The sequence below is a fragment of the Andrena cerasifolii genome, chromosome 2, assembly GCF_050908995.1.
Source record: "Andrena cerasifolii isolate SP2316 chromosome 2, iyAndCera1_principal, whole genome shotgun sequence".
Taxonomy (NCBI): Eukaryota; Metazoa; Arthropoda; class Insecta; order Hymenoptera; family Andrenidae; genus Andrena; species Andrena cerasifolii.
In genome coordinates this window covers 26535489-26559850 of record NC_135119.1, presented here as the reverse complement: position 1 = coordinate 26559850, position 24362 = coordinate 26535489, and the positions used below count along the sequence as shown (strand labels likewise).

The 24362-nt window shown below is 40.5% G+C and overlaps 1 protein-coding gene across 1 annotated transcript in view; it reads left to right on the top strand.

Moving 5' to 3' along the window:
- The window catches only part of LOC143378890 (synaptic vesicle membrane protein VAT-1 homolog-like), a 58798-nt gene extending 35245 nt beyond the window's left edge, over positions 1-23553 (top strand). Inside the window, exons 2-7 of the mRNA XM_076830990.1 lie at positions 1768-1897; positions 7665-7880; positions 18989-19137; positions 19224-19383; positions 20010-20436; positions 20898-23553. Of these exons, the coding sequence (XP_076687105.1) occupies positions 1768-1897; positions 7665-7880; positions 18989-19137; positions 19224-19383; positions 20010-20436; positions 20898-20923 (1108 nt within the window). The 3' untranslated portion in view covers positions 20924-23553. The remainder of the gene's footprint in view (positions 1-1767; positions 1898-7664; positions 7881-18988; positions 19138-19223; positions 19384-20009; positions 20437-20897) is intronic.
- The last annotated feature ends 809 nt before the right edge of the window (positions 23554-24362 follow it).

The following is a 24362-nucleotide window of genomic DNA, read 5'->3' as shown; positions in this document are numbered from 1 at the left end:
ACTACTGTAGGCACTAGCTCCTTCATAACGCTACATAGTAAGGGATTGTAGTGCAATTAGTGTGCAACGGTACCATAAGCTTCGTTTACATTAGTCAAGTTGTATTTCAAGGCAAGCAAAGTTGGAAGAACCTCTGATTCGCCTGGAACTTGAAAGAAGCACGAAGGGATATTTCAAGTCAAGTAAATAATAGGTTCACGTTGGTAATAATGTAGTTTCAAGCGACTTGAAGTCAAGTAAATTTGAAGTTAAGTAACTTGAATACAAGTGATATGAAATCACGTCAATTTGAAGTTAAGTACTTTCTAAGTCGAGGAAATTTCGAAGTCGAGGAAATTTCTAAGTCGAGGAAATTTCTAAGTCGAGGAAATTTCGAAGTCGAGGAAATTTCTAAGTCGAGGAAATTTCGAAGTCGAGGAAATTTCTAAGTCGAGGAAATTTCTAAGTCGAGGAAATTTCTAAGTCGAGGAAATTTCGAAGTCGAGAAAATTTCGAAGTCGAGAAAATTTCGAAGTCGAGAAAATTTCGAAGTCGAGAAAATTTCGAAGTCGAGAAAATTTCGAAGTCGAGAAAATTTCGAAGTCGAGAAAATTTCGAAGTCGAGAAAATTTCGAAGTCGAGGAAATTTCGAAGTCGAGGAAATTTCGAAGTCGAGGAAATTTCTAAGTCGAGGAAATTTCTAAGTCGAGGAAATTTCTAAGTCGAGGAAATTTCTAAGTCGAGGAAATTTCTAAGTCGAGGAAATTTCTAAGTCGAGGAAATTCCTAAGTCGAGGAAATTCCTAAGTCGAGGAAATTTCTAAGTCGAGGAAATTCCTAAGTCGAGGAAATTTCTAAGTCCAGCAAATTTCGAAGTTGCGTAACTGGAAGTCAATAAATACCAATACCATATTGTGTAATCTTGAAAACTGATATCTCTTCGTTACTTTTCTTTATTCAATACCCAGAAATAGGTTTCCACTCGTATTTTCGAAACGACCGTAGTAATACCTCATAAAAACCATATATATATTCACGATGCCCCTGGAATATTGAAAAAAAAAATGGGAAGGGACGTTGACAATGTCCATTCGCTCGGCTTCGTGTTGTTTATTCATACGATAACCGCAATGGAAACCCGCGAAATTATCTTGCCACACGCGCACCGATAATTCGCTTGTTTGCCGCGGAACGCATTAAAAAGTAATAGGCCCTGTTACGTGGGTAACGCGGTATCGATCGCGCTTCCACGTATACGTACCTACCCCATCAATATGTCGTCTGAAATATTTTGCGCCGTCGATCCGCGATAGAAATACATATAAAAGGAGTAGTTCACTTTTTATTCAGAATTTTTTTAAAAAATTATTCGTCTTTGTAATTCTTATTGGTCCTGCATAATACAATAAAACATAAATTTCTCCACTCTTTCCATATTTTCTGCGGGATAAAGACCAGGAATAGTACTAAAAAATATTTAACACGCGAAGCCTGAAAAAATATTTAAATATTTTTTTGTATTTTAAATATTTAAGTAAATATTTAATTTTAATTATTATTATTATTATTATTATTATTAAATTAACGGGAGAACCCTTTAGATACAAAGTATAGAGCAAATTAGTACAAAGATAAAGTAAATATAACAAAAACATAAAATAAAATGTAAAACAATAAAATAAAACAAAGTGAAATAAAATAAATAAAAACAAACAATTTTATTTCAGGAGAGTTACAGGGTCCATTACAAGGTGGTTGATTTAACATAAACCTGTTTCTCTGTTTTCAGCGGACTGAACTTCCAAGATCTGATGGCCAGACAGGGGGCTATCGATTCCCCGCCGAAAACTCCTTTTATTATGGGATCCGAGTGCGCAGGTGACATCGAGCAGGTCGGCGAGGGCGTGGAGAACTTTAAAGTGAGTAACCGAGCGCGTCCCGGCCGCTGAAATATTCGATGCACCAGAGGGTACATAGTAAAACTCCAACTTCACCCTCCTCCCCTTATTCACAGATGATCCCTGAAATTTTTAGCATGCCCTTTCGTTTCATTATTCAGCTTGACCGATTCCTCTATTCTTCCCCTTTTCAATTTGGCCAGTGACTTTTGTGGTGAATAGACAAATCTGAAATCCAGACCTAACCCAGGCCTTCATAGGCTCGCTCAGCTCTTTTCGCGCGCGATTATTTAGTCATTTAGCAAATTCACGTGTGGTTAATTAGTTAATTAATTAATTAATATTTACTTATGTTCTAGACGGTATTGACTCTGTTTTATGTATATATCTTGTATATTAACCCTTAACTGGTATACTGTTTTTGGCAAACGTGACTGGTATACTGGGGTCGTGGCAGACCCCAAATAAAAAAGGACACAGAAATTTGTAAAGTCGACACTAGAGCAACCACTATGAATATTTTCATCTTAGGTAATGTATAAAATAATAGAAGCGAAAGAAAGTTAAAGTATTATTATAAAATTAATTAAAAATTCAGTTTACCAACTTAGGCAACTGAAAATTGTACATCGAACTTTGGGTGCTTGGGGTCACGAGCGACCCCAGGATACCAGTTAAGGGTTAAGGGATTTCCCGTTAAATATAATAATAATAATACCAATAATAATAATAAAACTCCAACTTCACCCTCCTCCCCTTATTCACAGATGATCCCTGAAATTTTTAACGCGCCCTTTCGTTTCATTATTCAGCTTCCTTGACCGATTCCTCTATTCTTCCCCTTTTCAATTTGGCCAGTGACTTTTGTGGTGAATAGACAAATCTGAAATCCCTTTCGAAGCGGATTCCAAGCACTTGGCATGCAGAATTGATCACCGTCAAAGGGTCGCAATTAAGGGCTCTCGTTTACCACTTCTTCACTCGTCAAAGGCCGCTCGGTAACGAGGGCTACTTAATTCCCTATTAATTATTCCCTTCTCGCTATCGTCTCGCCTCTAGGAAGCACTTATGAATATGAATTTTTATCGGCGAGTCAAGAGTTTGTGTCGTTACGCAAAAAGCATAACTCCGTTGATCCATTACGGGGATCCTGTTGAGCATCAAAGTGTATCGGAGCGCTTGAATTCTTAGGCTTGACGTCAGTCGGGGAGCTTGGAGGATTTATAGGAAGCCTTGAATATATTTTCGATGGAAGTTAGAAGTGAAAATTCAGAGGTGGAAGAGGAGCGAAGATATTTTTTGGTTTAATTATTTTTTGTATTTCTGCCAAGTATATAATGCTTGGTTAATTAGCTTCTGGTAAGAAACGTTATGTGACGAGATGATAATGGAAGGAACTGACAGTGTACTTTTTCTTCTTTTTTCCTTGGATGGCGTAATATTCTCTATGGGCACGACACGCGCCAGTTGTGCGTCGTATCTGCGGAAAATATTAGACGTCGGTCAGGGGGAAAATCGATGGGAATCCGGCTGGCTGGAAGGTATCGACGCGGAGGTACAACGTTTCAGTGGGAAAAGATTGCCTCCTCTTGGCAATAATTTGCATTTATTGTCATATCGAGCGTCTGCTTTCTACATTTTGCCCCGTTTGAATAGTTAATCGTGCACGCGGTGCAGAAGTTTTCAGGCGCAGAGAAGTTCTGAATTGGAAAACGCTTTATTTAAATTTCAGTTTGAATTTTTTTTCTCGAATTTCTAATTCTCAGTTTTGGAATTCTCAGTTCTCGAGTTCCTGCTTCTTGAATTCTCCGATCAGTTTTCGGATTCTCGGTTTTCGAATTCTCCATTTTCGAATTCTCAGATTTCGAGTTCTCCATTCTTATATTCTCAGATTTAGGATTCTCCATTTTCATATTCTCAGATTTCGAATTCCCCATTTTCTGATTCTCAGATTTCGAAGTCTCTACTTTCTAATTCTCATATTTCAAATTCCCAATTTTTTCATTCTCAAATTTTGAATTCCTCATTTTCTAATTCTCAAATTTGAATTCCCCATTTTCTAATTCTCAAATTTGAATTCCCCATTTTCTAATTCTCAGATTTCAAATTCTCCATTTTCTAATTCTCATATTTGGAATTTCCTATTTTCTAATTCTCAGATTTGGAATTCCCTATTTCCTAATTCTTAAATTTGGAATTCCCCATTTTCTAATTTTCAAATTTGAATTCCCCATTTTCCAATTCCCAAATTTGAATTCCCCATTTTCTAATTCTCAAATTTAAATTCCTCATTTTCTAATTCTCATATTTGGAATTCCCTATTTCCTAATTCTCAAATTTGGAATTCCCCATTTTCTAATTTTCAAATTTGAATTCCCCATTTTCTAATTCCCAAATTTGAATTCCCCATTTTCTAATTCTCAAATTTAAATTCCTCATTTTCTAATTCCCAAATTTGAATTCCCCATTTTCTAATTCCCAAATTTGAATTCCCCATTTTCTAATTCCCAAATTTGAGTTCCTCATTTTCTATTTCCCAAATTTGAATTCCTCATTTTCTAATTCCCAAATTTGAATTCCCCATTTTCTAATTCTCAAATTTAAATTCCTCATTTTCTAATTCCCATATTTGGAATTCCCTATTTCCTAATTCTCAAATTTGGAATTCCCCATTTTCTAATTCCCAAATTTGAATTCCCCATTTTCTAATTCCCAAATTTGAATTCCCCATTTTCTAATTCCCAAATTTGAGTTCCTCATTTTCTATCTCCCAAATTTGAATTCCTCATTTTCTAATTCCCAAATTTGAATTCCCCATTTTCTAATTCTCATATTTGAATTCCTCATTTTCTAATTCTCAAATTTAAATTCCTCATTTTCTAATTCTCAGATTTCGAATTCCAATTTCTCTAATTCTCACTGTCCAAATTCCTCCTTCTAGAATTCCCCATTTTCCACTCCTCAATTTCCAAATTCCTCCTTCCAGAATTCCCCATTTTCCTCTCCTCACTTTCCAAATTCCTCCTCCTTGAATTCCCCATCTTCCACTTTCCTCCTTCCAAATTGCAATCGTCAAACCTCCCATTCTCCACTTTCCACTTTTCTAATCAAAATTCCCCATGCCAAATCTCCTCCACGGTTTTCAATCCTCACCTTCCCTTCCTAACCCCAGATACCTCTCAGAAGATACCTTAATACACCCACCTCCATCGAACACATTCTCCTCGCCACAACTAGCGGAACACGCCGCACGGCGAATCTCCCTAAACATTGCGGGAGGACCTCGCGAGTACGTCCGCCGACGTCGCAGCTCGTGTGCAGCAAGGACGCGTCCACCACGCAAAAGGAAGCACCTCGAGTGGCCCATCTCAGCATGCGAAGTTGGCCACGCAGCTTCCTTCTCCAATGGCCGGTCGTTTACACGCGCCGCTCGGATATCCGACCCTAATGCCTTCAACCTCTGGCCGTCCCCTCACGGTGACCTCGAGGAGTCTCGCGAGTCGCGAAAATAGACCACGCCGAGGGAACGCCGGGCGAAGGAAACGTTTTCCCTACGGCGTCCAAGTAGCCGCAGGCATGGAAATGTACTCCGCCCCTGCACCCTCGTGAAAAGATTAGTGGGTGAAAAATTGAAGGACGGAGTAAACGTAGCGTGGTTGCTTCGAACGCCGTAAAATTTATCCGAGTGGAAGAAACGCGTCTTAGGCAACGGATACGTATGCTTCCTAGTTGTGAGAATATACAACAGGAGCAGTTACTGGGGTTGTTCCTCTGCGCATAAGATGATAGTTACGCTGTGGAGTGTTTCATTTATCGATCCTCGAATTTCCGTGTTGGAAAGCAGTAAACTGTTTGGGTGGATTTTAGGGGTGGTACATGAAATATAAAATGGGGATGAGGAAATATGTAGCAGCAACTCCCCTCTCTTCTTTCCTCAGATTTAGTATCCCTCGAGCACTCCCCTCTTTCCCTTTTCATTCCATATTTCCCCTCTATCCCCTCACGATCTCGTATCTCTTAAACATTTCTCCCACTCTCGGCAGTAACCATCCTTCACCGTGCCCTTCCCCTCTTCAACCCCCCTCCCTTCTGTCCTCATTATAAAACTCACGTTACTCGTTTCATATTCTTTCTCTCGTTACACTCTCCAAAGTCTTTGACTCTCAGAAACTCAATTGACTCTTACCGTGTACTACCTACCCTTCTGAACTCTAACCCCTACGCATTTCACTTCGTACCCAGCCACTCAACCAGTATACACGTGCACTTTTGGAATCCTCGCTGTCTAAACATTGCAACTGAACGCTTGTAACTTTGCAATTGTATTTTCAAAGAGAAGAAGGAGTATTTTGATATTTAGGGGTAGATGCCTGAGTCTATTTGGACCCTTAGTAACTTACTATGTACATTTTAGATAACTTCCTTTTGGTTATAGTAATTATTTTTCATTATTTAAATTAAATTAAATTAAGAAAAAAATTGTGGATCCCTGAGGAGTTTTCTCTATCACTATTTAAAATTAACCTTGGTGATCGTGCGCTGAGTAAAAAATAATACAGTAGTGGCCGAAAGAAAGTTGAACCCTTCAATGACGATGAGTCCGTGCGGAGACCGCCGATAGGCGTTCAGTGAGCATTGCGAACATATGAAGCTGGAGGGTATCCGCACGCGACATGCGTCAAACAATCCCATCCTCCCTCGAAAGATTAAACACCAAAATGACAACCAGAATAAAATTATTCCATTAGAAAGAATTGTATTTTAAATCTTATCTCCCACGAAATGTGGATTGCCAAAATACCAAGTAATACTTGAACTTTAATGAGTTTTAAAATTTCTTTTGACCACCGCTGTAGTAGAGTCAAAAAGCTAGATTCAAAATGGACTCTCTTAGAAGCCAAACTTTTTTACAAAATTCTCAATTTTAGTACTTAATTAAGCACATAACTAATTAATGCGCAACATACAAATTGTATTTATTAATCATAAACGGGTTAGAACCCATTATATAGCAAGGATACGTAACATTATGCGTGTTGAATAAAAATAAATCTAAATATATGCATACTATATCAAATTATACTTAACAGTGGAGAGAAAAATGAAAAAATAGAGGTGAAGAATGAGTAATGAGAAATGAAAAATGTACAATGAAAATGGAAATGAAGATGAGAATGAAAATGAAAATAAGAATGAAAATGGGAATGAAAATATTAATAGGGCGATGATTATTGCGAATCAGAATTTCAATGGCATAGACCTCTTCCAATGCTCCTTGACTTCAGTAAGGACGATTCTTTATAGGACTGTAACTAACTTACATAGGGGTATTTAGTATTTAGTTTCCTATTCTTAGTTCTTGTTTATCTTTTAGTTCAGTTTAGTTGGCTTTGTTAGCCGCGTATCCTTGGCTTATTTATTGTATAGACTCTAGTTAATTTCTCTGCTTTGTCTCTTGTAAACCATGGGTATTCCCCGTATAATTATTTAAATAAATAAATAAATAAAATGAAAAAGAAAATAAAAATCAAAAAGAAAATGAAAATGAGGACGAAAATGAAAATAGAATAGAAGTGAAAAGTGAGGGTTGGAATTAAAAGTGTATACTATACTATTAATTTTAATTTTATCGCGTTAACGGATTACCAGCTTATTTTAAGCAAATTTTAATTTTTCCCACTTTTTATCCAATACAATTGATCGGTTCGGTTCCTTCGACCACTGTGTATCGGATAAGTGTAGCAAGGGAGCGCTAACGGACAGAAAACATTCTGCTGCGTACTTTCAGGTGGGCGATCGAGTGGTCGCGCTTCCTGATCACAAGGCGTGGGCAGAGCTCGTCGCCGTGCCAGCGACGTCCGTGTTCGCGCTACCGCCCGGAATGAGCTACCTCGATGCAGCGGCGATCACCATGAACTACACCGTCGCTTACATCCTGCTCTTCGAGCTGGCCAATCTGGCGCCTGGCAAGAGCCTCCTGCTCCACAGCGCCGGCGGTGGTGTGGTAAGTTCCTCCAGGAAACCCTGCAACAAATTCACCAGTTGCAATGGCGAATGATGCAAAGTGCCAGTAGCGGAAATTCTCCAGCTTGAATACTCATGATCTCTGAACCACAGATATTAAAATAAATTATTCTAGCACTTGCAGTATGAAATTCACACCCTTTCCCAGCAGAAAAGTAATTTTCGAGATCTGGCACTCGCATCTTCGCCGTTCCGACTCCTCAATTTTATTCATATTCATGTAAAGCAGCAGGAAGAGTTTATTACCTCGCTGGAGCGACGAACATGTTCCGAGCGTCAGCGCAAATAGACGGAAATGTAAAAAGCAACAGTCTAAAGCCTCGGTGAGAACCGCTATATCAATCGGTGCCGCCTTCTATGATTTAACTTACTCCCTATACCGTGTCTAGCTACCATAAAGGCGGATTCACACTTGTCAGTTGAGGGACTCACAAGGGAAGATCGCGAACCCGAAAATTCAAAAAATTCTGAAACTTTGTGAACATTTAGAGGATTTCCTCCTAATTACAACGCAATTTTTTTTTGCTGTCCAAATTCACTCGCAGGGGGTGTAATTAACCCCTGAAAATAACTCGGGAACTGTAAGAGAAAGAAAAAAAGTTTCAAGAGAAATGTTATTTCTTTTAATTAGATCTATCATTTGGTAAAAAAAATATTTTACGGTTCACGAGTTATAACACAAAATCGGAAAATAACCGGATTTTCAGGGGTCAATTATACCCCCTGAGAGTGAATTTGGGCAGCAAACAAAAATTTCGTTGTAATCAGGAGGAAATTCCCTACACATTCACAAAGTTTCAGAATTTTTTGAATTTTCGGATTGGGGATGTTCCCTTGTTAGACGACCAAAAATTTTGCAGCGAAATTTGCGTGCTTAGGGCCAACACCGACCGCAGGATGCCAGCTAAGGGTTAATATGATTCAGCTCGGTGAAAAACGTGCGTGTTATTATATTAGCAATTAATGGTACAAAGAAACGAAAGTGAATGCATACGTGACATGTGCTCGATTTCTTTCCCCACCATCAATAACTGCCACAGACAAGCATCACAAACTACCCCCTTAAAAAAAAACAAAAAAAAAACAATATTTCTCCCCACTGACTCCACTAAACCGACACGTACGAATTCGCCTTAACCCTTACCCCGGCCGATAAGAAGCGAGCTCCTGCCCATCCACCCACCGAAATACTCAACCACGGGGAGCCGAAAAATCGAGCAGAATGTCTGGAGCCCTGAAAAGAGGGAAACTAAAACCGAGGCTAAAACAGTCGTGTACGAATGGGAGTCGCAACGAGGGACGACAAGGTTGCCGCCCCGCGATTTCGAGCGGGTCGCCCCGAGTCATCCGCGAGGCGCTCCGCTCTCTCTCCTTGTCTTTTCTCTCGTTCGACGACATCGAGAGGGAGGAGAGGAGAGGAGGCTAGAGGAACGTCCTGTCGGGATCAATACGGCTCAACAGGTTAGACTCGAAGCTAACTACATTCGCCCCCCGCAGACCTGTGCCGTTGGAAGTTGAGACGAGGCAAGTCTGCGGGGGATGCTGGCTCGCCGCGCGGCGGGGGAGGACGACACGGGGGCGCGAGGGTTGCCTGGCAACCCTTCGCTCTCTCATCGACCACCGTCACCGGGCCGCGCCCGTCTGAGACCACACCACCGCCGCCGACACTGCGCCCCGGAGTGGTTACTTCCCCCCCGCCTTTAAGCCCCGTTCACACGGCGGGCTTTAATTCGATTTCGCGTCTCCGGCTTCCTGGTACCCGCCAGGCCATTCCTATTCAGGCCCGTTGTTTACGGAGTAATTAAATATACACTGGACGGGGCCGCCTCCCGTATTGTCTACGGATTGCTTAAGCTCGTTACAAAGGATACACACGGGGTGTGCGATGGTGTCTGGGCGCGGGAGTTAAGGGGAAATCGTTGCGTATTCAGTGTCTCTGGGGTGTGGGGCAAGGTGGTGTGTAGTTGGGACGTCGATCGCGGGTCAAGTTCATAGTTTCGGGGGGTCGAAGTGGGCACATTTTAAATTGGAAGCTGCTTGTGGTGGTTGTTAGTGTTGGTGTGAATTTTGGGTGGTGAGAAGATTGGGAATTTGAACATTTATTTATAAGTCAGGACCTTGCAGCAAGAGGGCTGCAGCTCCAGCTTTACCAGCTTGAAGGAAGTTAGAAGAAGCTATGGAATATTTATAATATTTATTATAAGAAAATTATTACTTTGGAGTTAGGGGGGATTGCGCCTTGTTGGGCCGAAAAATAGGTAATTCTTTGTGAATTTTTTGTACAAAAACGGTTCGACAAACTAATTTGAGGTTTGGCAGGCTGTTTTATTGTATCTTGAACTACTGTTCTGAATTTTTGTGTGACGGTGAAAAAAAAACATGGCGGATACAGAGCGGTGAAAAATGATCCGGTGAACCTGGCGCTGACGAAAAGTACTGTAAGGGTTATCCGAGCACTCAAAAGGGAAAAGAGATTCTTACATGTGATGTCATCTATATGAATGTGGCTGTCTGTGCTAGTACATGCGTTAAGTAAAATAAAAAAATGTTAAACTGCTGGCCTTTTGAAGAAGATGAAGCGCGCCCTGATTTGAGTCTGAGAAAGATGGTGCCTGAAAATCTGGAAAACTTCTTTAAATAAAAATGGAACGGTAACAGATACGGCGATAAATCTACTACCACCCATAGCCACATTCATATAGTTTAAGAATCTCTTTTCCTTTTTGTGTCTCGGATAACCCTTATAAAAGTGTGTTTTTGTACAAATAATTCAAATTAATAAAATTTTAAGAAAATCAATTTTTTCTTTATGCATACATCTATAGTATAGTATCTGAAGAATACTCGGTAAATGTTGTAAGATGAAATTCGTAACGATATGGATTATAGAACGATAGAAGCATCTCGACCTTCGAACGTCGGCAACATGCAAGCAAAACTTTAAGAGGTTATTCTACTTTGATCGGCCGAAAAATGAAACTATTTTTAAATATTTTTTCTGAATAAATACAACGTGCAATGAAATAAATCTTTTCGGAATTTCATTGAGGAATAACAAAACGGCGCCGGTTTGAAAGAAAAAGCTCCCCAAAAGAGTGTTTCCTCGAATATTCCCCGAGAAAAGTCTCGGTCATTTTTCGACAAAAATTGTTAATTCAGCTACGGGTGATAGCGACACTCATACAGATTAAGAATCTCTTCGAATTTTTTTAATTCAGATAAGCCTGAGCCGGGAAATCACCTACGCCACGAACATACCTCTTTTTTGTAGGTGTTACATATATACGCTATAAAAAACATATGAAACAAATTAAAAAGAAATCTTTTTCATTTTTTTGTGTAATATAAGAGTAGCTTAATAAATTCCAAAAAGATTTATTTCATTATATGTTGTATTTATTGAGAAAAAAATCTTTAAATATAGCTTCATTTTTCGGTTGATCAAAGTAGAATGACCCCTTAAACGCGTTTCTCTTGAAATATGATGTTTCCGAACGGTAGACAGCAGAACAAAAGAAATTATGAACCAGTTCCAGAAATCTGGGTGGCATTTTCTTTATAATTGAATTCACTATCGCATCAGCCTTTGGCCATCAATTTTAGAGGTCATAATTCTTCGTTATTAACATTTTTAGGCTTAGATTTACCCCTTTTTTCACACGTTTGCGTTCAAACGTGTACCCAAACACCGCCAGTTTGCTTTATTTGCCTTCTTAAAGGGTGATGCGATAGTGATCGATACAACCTATAAGAATATCTTTGGTATCTTTTTGATTTCTGACAATTCGAGTTCTACTGTCTACCGTTTACGCCTCTTTTGTTGCAGCAGTGCACTGAGCGCCACGTAAAATTCTAACCATTACAGGAAAATGAAAAAAAAAGTTTTTATATCCTTGAACAACGAATAAAGAACGACCATAAAGTTTTTTTATTACTGCAAGTTGTAAACTTTTTTGAAAAAAAATTCTAAAGATCGCTGTTTTTTCAGCGATTTGATAGGAATGTCCTCCTAATATTGAAAAGAGAATAGTAATTGGAAAATATTCATTTTCACACAATAAGTAGTAAGTACCTAGTTATTCAGTTGATAAGGTTTTATTTCTTTTTGTGGCGAATTTATCCGGAGCTGCTCAAAACAAAAATATTGCGCAGTACATTAATGCGTGCAGGTTCCAAATTTGCAATTTAAATTACTCAAACTTGTACAGGGGAGTCACCTAATTCTACCACTTTAAATTACTTGCGAAGTGTTTGTTATATGAGAAAAGGTTTTAAAGAAATGTTGCGTGGTATGAACGGAGGAGTACAGTGTAATAATTAGTTTTTTGTTTGCCCCTGCAATTTATAATTAAAAGTAATTTAACCCCTTAACGCCACACTAAATTTCAGAAAAATGTTCAAATACTACACCCCTTTTTTATGTTTCAATTTTACTGTATTAATGTTTAAAAACTGGGATGAAACAATGTTTCGAAAAAAAGCGTAAAGCAGTTACGTTTCCATTGAACGTACTAATATTACGGAGATAGAATTTCGAGACTGTTCGCAAGAAACGTATTGCGGAGGTAGATTTTAAAATCTCGTCTAACAGCCCCAAAAGTAACTGATATTTAAGAATTTTTTTAAAAAAAACTTTTGGTCATATTAGATTAAACTCTTTTGTGATATAATGAGGCATCTTTAAACTTGCAGAAAATATTTTTTTATCCAATATTTAATGCAATATTAACAATAGTATTTTTTTAAAAAAATCTTAAATTTTGGGATTTGTTACAGGAGAATCACCCTTTCAGGGGTTAATGTGGTAGAGTCAGTCGCCTCACCCTGTGCAAGATTTTAATCGCAAGGATCAAAGGGTAGTGGTCTGAAATATTAGCCCTTGAAGCGTAGATTAAAATATATTTATCCAAATTAATTTGGTAGAAGTATTCAGAGTTTAGTCTTCGCGTCGCAATCAGCCGAAAGTTTTACTAGGAAGAACTTAAATCTCTTCACCCTGGGGTTGAAATTAAAGGGCGCCCTGCTGTTTTAATTGCCAAGTAACTAAATACACCAGCGAGCTGCGCAACGACGTAGAATTCGTAGACTCTAATGGAAGATCCTTGAATTTCCTCTCGAGACAATTGTTCCTCGAAGCGTTGCTCACTTTGCAACTGAGTCTACACTCACAGATACTATTGTATTTAGATCACTCAAACTGCTAAAGAGTCTGCTCCCATCGTTGGCAACGCTGGCCGGAGATATAAACGTGAATTGCGTTTTCCACGTCTGGCAGCCCAGAATTAGAGGCCCTGGATTAAACTATTGTTCGCCGAACAAGGAGATCCACAGTCACACGTGGATGCCATTGTCTTCGGATCGCTCGAAGTTTGGAAAACGCGGGTAGACGCGCTAACGAGAAGCGAAGCCGGCCCATTCACGGAATAAAATCGCATTACCCTGCGTGGGTCCCTTCGCACTCAGTTTTTCGCGCGTACAATCTACCCAGGGCTTTGAACGAAACAGAAAATTCTCGTCCGAGGTAGTCAGCCCAACAAGGGGTCATCCTTAAATTACGTAAAGCTTTTTCTGGTTGGGGGTGCGCGAATTTCTTACGTTTTCTTACAAGCGTGGGGGAGTCAGGTAGCGTCTTACGTAATATTGCTTAACCTAATTTTAAATAAATACAAATTCTGTCATTAATGTTCCAGAAAAGTAGTTTTAGTTTAAATTCCCCGAAACCGAGTTGAATGAATTATATAAACCTTTAAAAGAATTTTAATAACTAAACAGAATTAAGGGTGGAAAATATTACGTAAGCAGGGGGTTGGAATATCAAGTCTTACGAATTCTTATACTGGGGGTGGGAGGGGGTAAGAATTCGTCGAAATTACAGATTTATAATATAATTAAAACATTACTATTGATAAATGGCAATACTTAAAATAAACTTGGAGTATATTAAAAAATCAACTTGAAAGAAATGATGCAAGAGGTATCACTTTACCCCATGTATATACTCAGTGGAAAATTAATTAATTAATTAATAATGTTAGGATTAATGTTTTCTCAAACGCGAGTGCACGTATGTTTATAAGCATGTTACAAACGCGCAGAAAAAAATTTGGAGTTAAAATAACACATTTAACACTCATTTATCTATAAACCTAAATTGAAAAGAAAACCAATTGGAAGTCTCTAAAACTTCATTTTTAATTTTAAATGAATTTGAAATTGAAATTGAAAAGAAAACCAATTGGAAGTCTCTAAAACTTCATTCTTAATTTTAAATGAAATTTCCATTTTTCGATACCTGAATGTGCATAATTTTCATTGTGGTATTACACGCATTTGTTACGTCACAAAAATTTGTAAATACATTCTATTGTTAAAGAATAAATTAAGGAAGCTCATTTACCCCGAGCTTCACTTCGCCCCGTTCTCCCCTATTCAAAAATCTGACATATCTCCTTTGCAGTTGTATTATTAAAATGTGAATTATCTGATAAATGAATCATTAAAAATTAATTTTAATTGTAGCCCTCTTAGGCCCTTCTTCCACAAAATGAAGAAATATAAAACAACTTTTTTAATGATCATTAACCGGTAATATTATATACGTGCCCTGCCCATTCAGGCTGCCAAGAATCACTAGGCCGCGTTTGAATCACGCTGCTCCTACATTTACCCCCGATTCGTCACAATCCAGAAAAATTTCCTCCAGGAACCTCTGTTCGCTGTACGCTCCGTAGCGGGCCATTGCGAGCAACTGGAACCAAAGACGAAGTCGGTTAAAAAGGAGCACGCAACAGCCGGTGGAAATAAATGAGAGCGAGCCAGTGAAGTATCGCGTAGTTAACAAAGAAGCACGTTCTATTTCTTGCGCTCGAAACGCTCCGTTGCGCTTAGGAATGGAATAGAGAAGACAGCGAGCAAGCAGCACAATGCACAGTGCGGCGATCCTTGGGCGAAAGCTTTGGTCTCGTTCTCGAAAACCTCGAACCACCCCTGGCTGTCAGAGGGGGGTGGTTGTATATCATCGAGGAAAGCCCCCTTTCCCCCTGGACAGACCCGAGTCACGTACACCGGAGAAAGCTGGAAGAAGCACTTGACTCGAAAAATTGCATTTCCTGATCACGTCGGACTTTCCTCGCTCTCGCCCCTGCGAAAAGGCAACCCGTCGGCTCCCGAGTGCTCCCCCTTTACCTCCCGCGGGCTCCCATTACTCCCCGTGTTCGCACACGCGTGGTCTTAACGCGTTACCACGAGTTTCATGGGCAACCAGTTCCACCGCGCGCGATATCTTTCATATAGCGCGGATCCGGCCGTATTAGGTCGTTCCGCAAATCCCCGCGTATTTTCTCGTTGCGCGGGATTAGGGGACCCCGGCGGGATTACCTGGGATAATTAACGTGTTTACACTCGGGGTGGATGCTGGTAGATGTTCTTTGGCCCGCGAGGAATTTTGGTGTGCGTGTGATCTTTGGGATTGAGGGTCTCGATTTTTTTGTAGTTTGTGGGGAGCACCTTCGGTGCGGGAAACGCCCCACGGGCGTTCGGCGACTGTGGTTAGGAGATGGGAGTAGAGGGAACCCGCACGCGGCGGACGCCTGAGAGCTCGAATTTTCAGCAGTCCAGGGGTAATGGATGATTTTCGGTGACACTGGTAGGGGCTGTGTTGTACGTCTTATGTATATCTTGCACATAATAGTGGGTAGTATTTTATATATTGATAGGGGAAAGGGAAATGTTACCAACTCGAGAATTCTGATTTTAATGAAACTTCGCGTGAATGTAGGGAATAATGGAAATTCGTGTGCAGGGAGCAATTTCTTTTCTGCGGCAGTTCACTCTGAGGAGGTGAAATGTGAAATCAGCACTTAAAGTAATCCCGATTTTTCTTTTTTATAAACAAAGTTAAATTAAATATAAGAATTGTTCAGTTTTGTATGCTCTATCACACTACCAAAAGGAAAATAAAGCTACAGTAATGCTTGTAATACTAATGATAGTAAAAGTAATCTCCACAGAAAATTTAAATTCCCTTTTGCATACTTCAAAATACTCTGCAGTGACACAGTTTCACTGAAATCAGAATTTTCGGGTAGGCAACATTTCCTTATTAGTTTCTCATTCCCAAATAGTCCCATTCACCCTATTCCACTAGTACATAGATGAATATTACACAGAAATACTACATAGTCTACCGTTAGGGTTGCCAGGTTTTTTTCGAGAAAATATAAAAAAATATAGTACATCGTGAAAAAATATAGTACTTTTCAGAGGAAAGTGGTGCAAAATAAATCTTCATTAAACTGAGTGTAAATTTTTGTGTGCATTTTATATTATTAATTAATTGACTGTCTTTAAGAAATATGTTAAAAGTTTGATTGCACTGAACGTCCAAATTAACATTTTTTATGAGTGATAGACTGGCTCTGTTTCTCTCTTCCCGCCACTTCATATTCGTTATAGAAAAAATCCTCTCTGTTAAAGTTTAATTTCGCAGATTAAAGTTTTGGTGTTGCCATAAAAATCATAAAATAAGAAATAAGCAAAGATTGTAGAATTTTTTCGATGTGTCGGAAATATAGTATTTTTGCATACTATATATTTTTCTAACAGTATATACAGTGACTCGCATTAATATTCGGACACTTTTTAAAATCGCATAACTTTTTTAGAATTGGTCCAAACGACTTGAGTTTTTTTGAGAAGCTAGAAGGATTAGTTTGCTAAGTGACGCGTTTCGTCGTTTTGAAAAAAAAATGTATTTAGTTGGAATAGCAAAAAGAATAGTAAAGGTCGATTTTTAAACTTTTTTTGTGAGCTTGTAACGAAAATTCAAAAAACCCGTTTGTAGATTTAAGTAAGTTATATACGTGCCTAAAATTTCATCAAAATCGGTTAACGTTGCTCCGAGCTACAGACGTTTAAAGATCGCAGAATAAGGTTGAGAATCACGGAAATTCCCGAAATCAGCGATTTTGTAGCTCGGAGCAACGTTAACCGAATTTGATGAAATTTTAGGCACGTATACAACTTACTGCAATCTACAAACGTTTTTTTTTTTAATTTTCATTACAAGCTCACAGAAAAAAGTTTAAAAATTGACCTTTACTATTTTTCTCGCTATTCCAACCAAATACATTTTTTTTCAAAACGACGAAACGCGTCAGTTAGCAAACTAATCCTTCTAGCTTCTCAAAAAAATTCAAGTCGTTTGGACCAATTCTAAAAAAGTTATGCGATTTTAAAAAGTGTCCGAATATTAATGCGAGTCCCTGTAGTACACTAGACAAAAATATAGTACAATACTATATAATATAGTACGGTTGGCAACCCTATCTACCGCATTCACCCGATCAAACGTATCCTGCGGACAGTCGATCTCGCAACGCAACGCTCCGGAGTATTATAAAACTCATCCTTGGGTCCTGTATATACGCCACTACGTAATATCGTATTTATTATCATTAGCTTGAATCGACGAATTATGCGCCGATCGTATTCCGCAGCCACGTTAATCTCCCTCATTGTCAGTGGCCCCTTTATGACGTACAATTTAGAGCGGCTTCTTAACATTCCGGTCCGGACTCGTTCTCTTTCCCTTCCTGGCCGCCTCTCCGCTTTTTCTCCCTTCCTCCCCCTCTGAAATTCTTGTGCCTCTTGCCCGGAGTGCGTCCTCCCCTCTCCCCGGCGCCGCCCGGGCCCCCGGGATCGGTCATGTTATTGGGTATCGAATTCTCCCGACAACGGACAGAGCCCAGGCCAGTAGAGAGGAAGAACCGTTCCGGCTCCTCGATTCTCGGAAATAATGAATGCCGCTTCTGTTGAAAATCTCCCGCAGCTTCGCTCAATTTTTACCCCTCTTGATGTAACGCAGCCCGCGCTTCTTACGCCGCGCGCCAGTCCACAGAAACGCTTCTGGATAATGGGATTACGAGCTTCCAGGACGCGATAAGAAAGTGATTTATATCTGGGGTATACTTCGACGCTACGCCTGACCGCCGGCGAAACGCTGGCAAGTTGTCATTACCGGGGTTCGACGGGCAGTGTTCGCGGCACACACCTGTTACGCTCAATTAGTAGCGAGCCAAATAGACGGCTGTATTCTTGACGCTAGATTAAGTTGTCGCGTATATAACTCTCGCATCGCAGAGGGACCGTGGAAATATATTCTGTAGACGTTGAACTCGGCTTGTAATATTTGGAGGGATCATTGAGTCTCTCAGGAGCTAAACTGATCAACTGTAGCTAAAATAAATGATCGAGGGGAGTTAGTTCGTGCGTTGGACACTCGGTAAACTATGGGCGAGCGCTTAACGCATGCGTCGACGGTTCCGAGCCGCCGAGAGATGGCGCGCGCGATAGAGTAGGTACGCGAAAGGCGAAGCGAGACAAAGTATCATGCTTTCTCTCTTCCGCAGCCGGTAACTCTTTCGCGTTGACTCTTTGCTTTCTCTCGGGTTCTCTGACTCTGAACCGAAGGATTCCAATAAATGATGGGGACAGCGAGGAGCGTTTAACGCATAGTTGAGACGAGCCCATAGCGAGAGTTTACTGCAGTTATGTTTTTAAGTACCGAAGCTGGGAAATTTGTAAAAACTGGATCTGTTTGACTTCTGAGGGTTCATCGTGACCCCGCTTTTGGTTCTAATACAGTGGTGGTTTAAGGGGCCATTCCTGTTTGCGCGCCGATAAATAATTTTTGTTTACATTTTCGTCCACCATCTTATTAATTTTGAAGATAATCACTTTTCAAACATATCAAGATCGCTTTTAAAAGCATTTCAAAAATATTAATTTCACTACTTTTATATTTTTCACTTGCTGTCTAAACGTAGTTTAATAAATAGAAAAAAAAAACTTTCATACCATTACTATATTTCTTTCCTTCGCAATAAATTCCCGAAAATCGCTTAAATTGTGGGCTCGCAGACCGGGATGCCCCCTTAAAAATAAATTGAAACTTATACTTTAATTTGGGAAGCCCCTGATCAGTGGGATATAAATTCTAAGACACAATTCTTTCGCTGCTACTGTACACCAGATGAAAATAAAATAAAAGCACCATCCACGATATTAACACTGACTTTTAAATCCTAGGGCCAAGCAGTGGTGCAGCTTGCCAAGACCGTGAAGGACGTGACCATCTTCGGCGTATGCAGCAAGTCGAAGCACGAGGCCCTGAAGGCAGCTGGCACTATTGATCATCTCCTGGAGCGCGGTACAGATTACAGCAACGAAGTCAGAAAGTACGTAGCCGATAACGTTAGCCCCAGCGGTCTTAATCGATTCCATCTTGGCACTTCTTTCTACTCACTTGCTGTCTCTGCTGCAGGATCTCCCCGGAGGGCGTGGACATTGTCCTGGATTGCCTGTGCGGCGAAGAATGCAACAAGGGGTATGCGTTGCTGAAGCCTATGGGGAAATACATCCTTTACGGGTCCAGTAATGTGGTCACCGGAGAGACCAAGAGCTTCTTCTCGGCAGCGCGATCAGTACGTAACCGGGACTTCGATTTTAGCTGCCTGTGCCATTTAGTGGAAGGCACTGGTGTGCTGGCGATAGCGATAGGATGCGTTTATTAGTAGCAGGCTTTCGTGTAGAGGGATTTGTGTTAATTTGTAAATGGATAGGAGGGTCGAAATTGAAGTTATCGGGGTGGAAGGAGCTTGAAGGGCTTTGGAAGTTTCATAGGAAGGGAGTTGTTATGTAGATTAAGGTGTCAAGGTTATTTCAAGGTCGCTTGTGTTTTTCCCCCTTTCCGACGAGATTTAAATTGTAATGGAACCTCGAGACAGATTGAAAAGGCATGAGGTGTACCTCTTGTACCCTTATTAAAGGGTTACGCCACCCTGAGACGCTCGAAACTAGACGATTTTTTTTACAGTTACTATGCGGTTGAAAATTATTTCTTTACTTATGCGTAGAGCACGTATTAGTGCATATATTGTATAAATACTATATGAAGATAATAAATAGTAGGCCGAGTTATTTGTTATCCCAGGAAGCTCTTCCGCTTGAACTAATTCTCAAGAACTAATGCTGCAATACCATAAATACCTGCGACCCAGCGTTCCATTAAGCAAACCTTCAAGTTTTACTAATGCTTGACGTTTTCCAGTGGTGGCAGGTGGACAAGGTGTCGCCCATCAAGCTCTTCGACGAGAACAAGACCCTCTCCGGCCTTAATCTCCGCCATCTGATGTACCAGCACGGCAGCCACGCGTTCGTCCGGCGAGCAGTGGAGCGGGTGTTCGCTATGTGGAACGAGGGCAAGATAAAGCCGATGGTGGACTCGACGTGGGCCCTGGAGGACGTGCCCGAGGCCATGCAGAAGATGCACGACCGCAAGAACATCGGCAAGATCGTGCTGGACCCCAGCATGGAGCCGAAGCCGAAGCCGGCGACGCCGGCTAAGGGCAAGGCGAAGGACAAGAAGGCCGCCAACCAGGAGGAGAAGAAAGCGTCGAGCGTAGAGTCCGAGGAGGGCGAAAAGAAAAAAGAGCCTGAATTGACAAACGGCACGTCTGAAGACAAATCTGACAGCGGTAAATAATAAGAACCCCTGATTCTCTCTTTCTCTCTCTCTCTCTCCTTCCCTCTTGTATTTGTATCGCTCCTGGAATTACGAAACAATTATAAAACACACTGACTAGGGACGCTGAGTAAGTGTTAACAGACCAATTTTGATGGAACTTCGCAGAATTGTTAAGGAATTCAGAGGAATTTTTAAGATAATCTCCTAGCGATTTACAGGTCTTCAGAAATAGCAGAGATTCTCTTTCAATCTTTTCCTTCATACCTTTTGTAATTTATGAGTTATTTTCTTCCTTGAAATTGAAATTCTTGGGTTGAGCTAGCAAACAGTTGCGTGAAGATTCGTCGATCTCGATCTGTGAACACTTGGCGAAATGTCTCTTGTGGAGAAACGTATACACGATCCCTCGAATAACACGTGTCTCACTGCCCCTCCCCCTAATTGACGAGCCTCTCCTTTGTTTGCTTTCAGATTCGAAAGAAAAAGAATCGAGCTGAATTAGCGGCGCTAGCTAATTCCATTATGCGTATATATATATACATATTAAATACATATATATATATATATAAAAATGCAAAACTGATATCCGACGAAGATCAAGAATTTCCAGATTTAAAAAACAAAAACAAATACTGCTACATTCATTATTAAAGAGATCCAGGTTGTTGCCGCACACGAGGGAAACTGTACTCGATCCGATGATCAAGCGACGACGACGAGCCAGAAATTGCTTCACAGAGAGATCACGTGAATCGAATTAAACGAGGTTTCTATCGTACGGTTTCGTTGGGGGGGGGGGTGCGAAGCGCGATCGTCCGTTTCAGCGCTCGATCGGCAAAACAGGCTCGTTTTCCCCTCGGAATGCCATCTCTGCCTCGCCTCTGCTCTCCTCCCCGCCTGCTCGCGCCGAGGGAGCCGCGAGCGCGAGGCGGTGCGCGAAAGCAAACGAAAAGAAAAAAATGAAAAATCCAAAAAAAAAAACGAAAGAAAAGAGAGAAGCAAACAATCATCCCGTGTGAACAAGAGGGAAACAAACGACAACCAAATAACAAAATATCAATTTCGACGCGGTCCACAGTAGTTTGCAGAATATAAAAGAACTATTATTTTTATTTTTTCACACTGACCAAAACGCGAATTGATTTCACAAAGAGTGGAACGCTTGTTGGGCGCCGGACTCGTTGGGAAAGTCTCACGGTAAACGTTGGTTTTTTTGTTTCTAATCGCAACACAATTTCTACTGGACTGTAATTGTACTTATAAAGAGAAATATTAAAAAAAATAAGAAATGGTATAAAAAAAAATATTGTAGCTGAAACAGGACCACCCAACGATTCTGCGCCGGCCAGCAAATCGCTACTTTATCTACTCGCATCGACCTACTATCTCGCTGCTGCGATACATTTATATATAATATTGCAGTGACATTTTACACTACTATAATAGTACCATTTATTGTAATTTAAAATAGAGTATGATAATCTAATTGAGGCTTTCAGGTTGGGCGTATCAAGTAGAGAGGGAGATGGAGGGCCCACCTGGGAGCTGAGAAAAAAATGCGACTGTGTATTTACTTTTTTACGTGTGTGTCTCCTTCTTATCGAGAAAAGAATGTTGTTAACTCCGATTTTTATTGTCGACTGGTATTACCGCGAGGCGCTACGATTATAGCTTGAAAGTTTTAACTGTAAAAGGTTCGCTGATAGTCAGAGGAGAGGGGTAGTGTTATTTTAGATGTACGCTTTTTGTACGTTTTATTTTTTTAAATTTTGTAAACTCGACGAAAGCACCGAGTCGCAACTGCCCGAACGTCGATCGCAATCGGCATACACTTTTTTAAGCAACAACGGGACTGAGAAATTTCGCAACGAAATTCCACCGACCACATGCTTTTCTTCTTTAAAAGAATCAGTCTCGCGAAGAACGAGTAGCGTCGCACATTAAATATTCCATCATTTCTTTTAACGAAGAAGTTTGTCCAGACCGACAGCTAAGATCAGGCCCGTTTCTTAAATTTCGAAATTCAATCGAGGATCTCTTTTTTACTTCTTGACGATAATTTTTAATGGTAAATAGGCGCGACGAGCGACGCAAACAGTATTGGGAATATCCGTGAATTCTGCGAAGTCGAGTGTCTGTATCTCTTTTTCGACTTCCGCGAGCGTGACCTCAGAGGGAGCATTCTGTGAGCGATCATTCTAATTCTACCCTGTCGAGTGGAGGATCTGAACGATCGCGCGAAAGACTCGAGCATGCTAGCGCAATTGATTTGTTGAATAAGAAGGGGCGAGTGCTCTAATGGATGTTGAGAGAGAATAGAAAAAAAACAAAAGATGCTGCGAAAGCAGACGGAAAGATAAAAAAAAGAAGAAGAAGAATGACGAATGGTAAACGGAATAGAAAAATGGCTCGGACGAGAGCGCGTTGATGCAGAGTGAAATGCATATCTTCTCCGAAACGGTTGGAACAATTTTTATGTAGCTCGATTCTGTTAGGATTTGATACTAGGCTCTGTATACCGATATTATCTATAATTATATGAGACAACAAAAAAAAAATCACTATTAAACGAGAGAAGTTGCGGCCGAGGGGGGAGCTATACATATTATATATATATATATATATAAATATAAATATAAATAAATGAGTAAATAATTGAAGTGGATCGATGACGTCTACGTATCGACGCGAGGAAAAAGTGTAAGAACTATATAAGAATTATTACTATTAACTACTACTACCTACTACTACTGCCGTATCGAGTCTCTCAGTCCACAAGTACTGTACCGTATCTCACGCAACGACGTATCGATCTCTTGTGAACGTGAAACGGGAAGGGAACCGGGAAGGATGGTAGAGGGTGGGCAAACGAAACTCGCGGAGAGAAAGATCGACCGCGGCTGCATATTTTGAGACATTTTTTAAACGCGCGTATATGGAAGAAAGGTACAGCTATATGATGATAATAGTGTAAGCTCGACACGAACGTATTATCTCTGAACGAGGAACCATTGGGTACACTTTATTCACACGTGCACACACGCGACGATACACATCATACTGTATATTTTATGTAAGGCTTTAAATGTTTCATCAAATAACTCTATTATATTATAATATATCTATATATTTGTATCGATCGTTTTCCCCTGTCCTGGTAATTGCTTTGGGTCTCGGAATTGTACCAGCGTGTCCTAGAATGTCTGTAATTAATGCCCTGCGTTCGATGAGTGCGAAGTGGTGCGTTAAATCTGTGAAGTTTCATTGTACCTCAACGCTTCGGTTGAAATCGCGATTTTGTGCAAACAGTCGCATTAATTAATGCCATTCGTTTGCGAGGCGACTGCTGGGCGATAACTTGAATACCCTTGTGCGTACTGTGCGCCAGGAATTAGAGTTTGCGTTAACTATAGTAGTGGGAACAGGGATCGAGGGGAAGTTGTTCGGCTGCTGTGGAGTAGACCACTTCAAATTAATTTCGTGCGTCGACAATGGGGACTGAAGAATTCCACGCGATCACCGGGGCCAGTAATTCGTCGCAAACTGATCCAATGATCCCTTTGGAGTGCCATTGGTGGGGCTTAATTACAGACTTCCCTTCGAGATTCTGCTATCTTTGTTTATACCTGCATCGTTTGATGTACCGAACACTGTGTCATTCACAATTCGTTCTCGCCTCTCTGGGAGTCAAGGAACCACAGTCGAGCTCTAAATACGTCGAGTCCTTGTTTCTTGAGTCGCTTAGAGGCGTGAGCTACAGCGAGATCAAGGTAGAATCGCAGATATCTCACGAACCTTTAAGCATGCGAGCCACTGAAACCTTGGCACCGAAAGGGTAAATGGCACTTTTATTATATTCAGCTCAGAAATGTGTACTATGAGCGAACCATCGTCTTTTCTGGTTTCTTTGCTCGATGAAGAATAATGATAAGCGTT